Genomic DNA, 3,298 nt, shown 5'->3' on the forward strand with positions numbered 1-3,298 from the left:
TTGCTTTTAAATATGAATCCACATGTTTTCTCTATTATAATATTAATTTGTATTAATTTATATTAATCTTTCTCTTTGCAAAATGCGAGTTAAGTCTTAGGAACCTGGGATGTGCCTAAAGCTAATCGCTAATGCTAATGGCTAACTAGCTAGCTGGTCAGCTAAATGCCAATTAGCTATATGCACTAGCTAGGGCAAAGCAAACGTTAGGTCTAATACTGGTTGCTACCAGCGGTGGTGTATATCAGCATGTTGTTTGTGCAATGGCATGCAACATCTATGCATCTCTTCAAATGCTATTATGGTCCTCTGAAAAAGTACTAACCAACACTTTGGTTCCTACCCTGTCATAACTCCTAACTGGCCCATATCGCCCTGACAACCTGGTAACTTTACTATTATGCAAACATTTTGGTGGCAGAGAAAGTGCGATGTGGAGGAATTCAGAAGATGTGTTTCAAAAGTAAGTATGATTCATACAATGTAGGCTATATCTCAATCAAAATATATGTTTCTGGTACTCCTACATTTTATGTGGTGCACCTAACTTCACTGACTAGGTAGGGGAGAGATAGAAGGAGTTAGGTTGTGTATTTCCAACCCTGCAGAGAGAGAGGATGGAGTGAATGGGGTGAAGAAATGGTGGGTTAGGGATAGGGTTAATGAATGGGGTGAAGGGATGGTGGGTAAGGGTTAATGAATGGGGTGAAGGGATGGTGGGTTAGGGTTAATGAATGGGGTGAAGGGATGGTGGGTTAGGGTTAATGAATGGGGTGAAGGGATAGTGGGTTAGGGTTAATGAATGGGGTGAAGGGATGGTGGGTTAGGGTTAATGAATGGGGTGAAGGGATAGTGGGTTAGGGTTAATGAATGGGGTGAAGGGATAGTGGGTTAGGGATAGGGTTAATGAATGGGGTGAAGGGATAGTGGGTTAGGGTTAATGAATGGGGTGAAGGGATAGTGGGTTAGGGTTAATGAATGGGGTGAGGAAATTTTAGGTTGCATCTCAGATTGTTTTTTATTGTTAGGTCATATTGTGGTGGGGGATGATAGTCCTTCCCAAAAGTCAGAGACCCTTATCTTATTCTTCCTAATCCGTACTGTGTCACACATATGACACAGTACACCTCCCCCCCACACACACACACACAGTTACACACATATGACACAGTACACCTCCCCCACACACACACACACACAGTTACACACATATGACACAGTACACCTCCCCCCACACACAGTTACACACAGTTACACACATATGACACAGTACACCTCCCCCACACACACACACACACAGTTACACACATATGACACAGTACACCTCCCCCCCCACACACACACACAGTTACACACATATGACACAGTACACCTCCCCCACACACACACACACAGTTACACACATATGACACAGTACACCCCCCCACACACACACACACAGTTACACACATATGACACAGTACACCTCCCCCCACACACACACACACAGTTACACACATATGACACAGTACACCTCCCCCCACACACACACAGTTACACACATACGACACAGTACACCTCCCCCACACACACACACACAGTTACACACATATGACACAGTACACCTCCCCCACACACACACACAGTTACACACATATGACACAGTACACCTCCCCCCACACACACACACAGTTACACACATATGACACAGTACACCTCCCCCCCACACACACACACAGTTACACACATATGACACAGTACACCTCCCCCACACACACACAGTTACACACATATGACACAGTACACCTCCCCCACACACACACACACAGTTAAACACATATGACACAGTACACCTCCCCCACACACACACACAGTTACACACATATGACACAGTACACCCCCCCCCACACACACACACACACAGTTACACACATATGACACAGTACACCTCCCCCCCACACACACACACACAGGCATATTGACAAGCTCCATTATTAGCTTCACCCAAAACACACAGACACCCATCAGGTACGCCCAACGATACAAGGAAGGATATGAGACTGTAAAATCACCAATCAGACACATTGAGACTGACTACATCGGGTACCAGTTATTCCACACAGACCGAAGCTACCTAGTTCTGGTTATAACCATCAGGCTATAGGTTATAACAACCAGGCTATAGGTTATAACCACCAGGCTATAGGTTATAACAACCAGGCTATAGGTTATAACCACCAGGCTATAGGTTATAACCACCAGGCTATAGGTTATAACCACCAGGCTATAGGTTATAACCACCAGGCTATAGGTTATAACCACCAGGCTATAGGTTATAACCACCAGGCTATAGGTTATAACCACCAGGCTATAGGTTATAACCACCAGGCTATAAGTTATAACCATCAGGCTATAGGTTATAACCACCAGGCTATAGGTTATAACCACCAGGCTATAGGTTATAACCATCAGGCTATAGGTTATAACCATCAGGCTATAGGTTATAACCATCAGGCTATAGGTTATAACCACCAGGCTATAGGTTATAACCACCAGGCTATAGGTTATAACCACCAGGCTATAGGTTATAACCATCAGGCTATAGGTTACAACCACCAGGCTATAGGTTATAACCACCAGGCTATAGGTTATAACCAACAGGCTATAGGTTATAACCACCAGGCTATAGGTTATAACCATCAGGCTATAGGTTATACTAATTCTGGTCTCGAACATCGATGACCGTTGGTGAGCAGGCAAGAGGTGAGGCTGGAGGGGAGGCTGGAGGTGAGTCTGGAGGTGAGACTGGAGGGGAGGCTGGAGGTGAGGCTGGAGTGGAGGTCTTTTGCCAGCACCCCATTGATGGGCATGGCAGCGTAGATCAGCTCCTGGACGCTCATCAAAGACAGTGGTCGGTCACAAACAAACACACACACATACAGAGCACTGATTACATTATCAATTGTGGTGATGATTAGCATGATGGATCCAACCTGATCCCTGCATTCAGCTTTTCATTTCACCTCAGTTATCATGAGTGAAATAGAATGGTAAACCTATCGATCAGGCTGGTTCCACCATCTGGATTATGAAGGTGAATTGGGACGAAAACTCTAAACTCTTCAAAGTGAAATAGGTGAGGCAGGCGGTGGGGCAGGAGGTGAGGCAGGAGGTGAGACTGGAGGTGAGACAGGAGGTGAGACTGGAGGTGAGACTGGAGGTGAGACAGGAGGTGAGACTGGAGGTGAGACAGGAGGTGATGTCTTTGTCAGCACTCCATTGATGGTAGCGTAGATCAGCTCCTTCACGGTTCTATTTC

At 45.6% G+C, this 3,298-nt stretch overlaps 1 protein-coding gene across 1 annotated transcript in view; it reads right to left on the bottom strand.

Moving 5' to 3' along the window:
- The window catches only part of LOC121847768, a gene marked incomplete at its 3' end in the record, with an annotated part of 108,185 nt that extends 105,470 nt beyond the window's left edge, over positions 1 to 2,715 (bottom strand). Inside the window, exon 1 of the mRNA XM_042330437.1 lies at positions 2,138 to 2,715. Within this exon, the coding sequence (XP_042186371.1) occupies positions 2,138 to 2,715 (578 nt within the window). The remainder of the gene's footprint in view (positions 1 to 2,137) is intronic.
- Positions 2,716 to 3,298: the final 583 nt, after the last annotated feature.

Source organism: Oncorhynchus tshawytscha, linkage group LG11, assembly GCF_018296145.1.
Source record: "Oncorhynchus tshawytscha isolate Ot180627B linkage group LG11, Otsh_v2.0, whole genome shotgun sequence".
In the NCBI taxonomy this organism is placed as follows: Eukaryota; Metazoa; Chordata; class Actinopteri; order Salmoniformes; family Salmonidae; genus Oncorhynchus; species Oncorhynchus tshawytscha.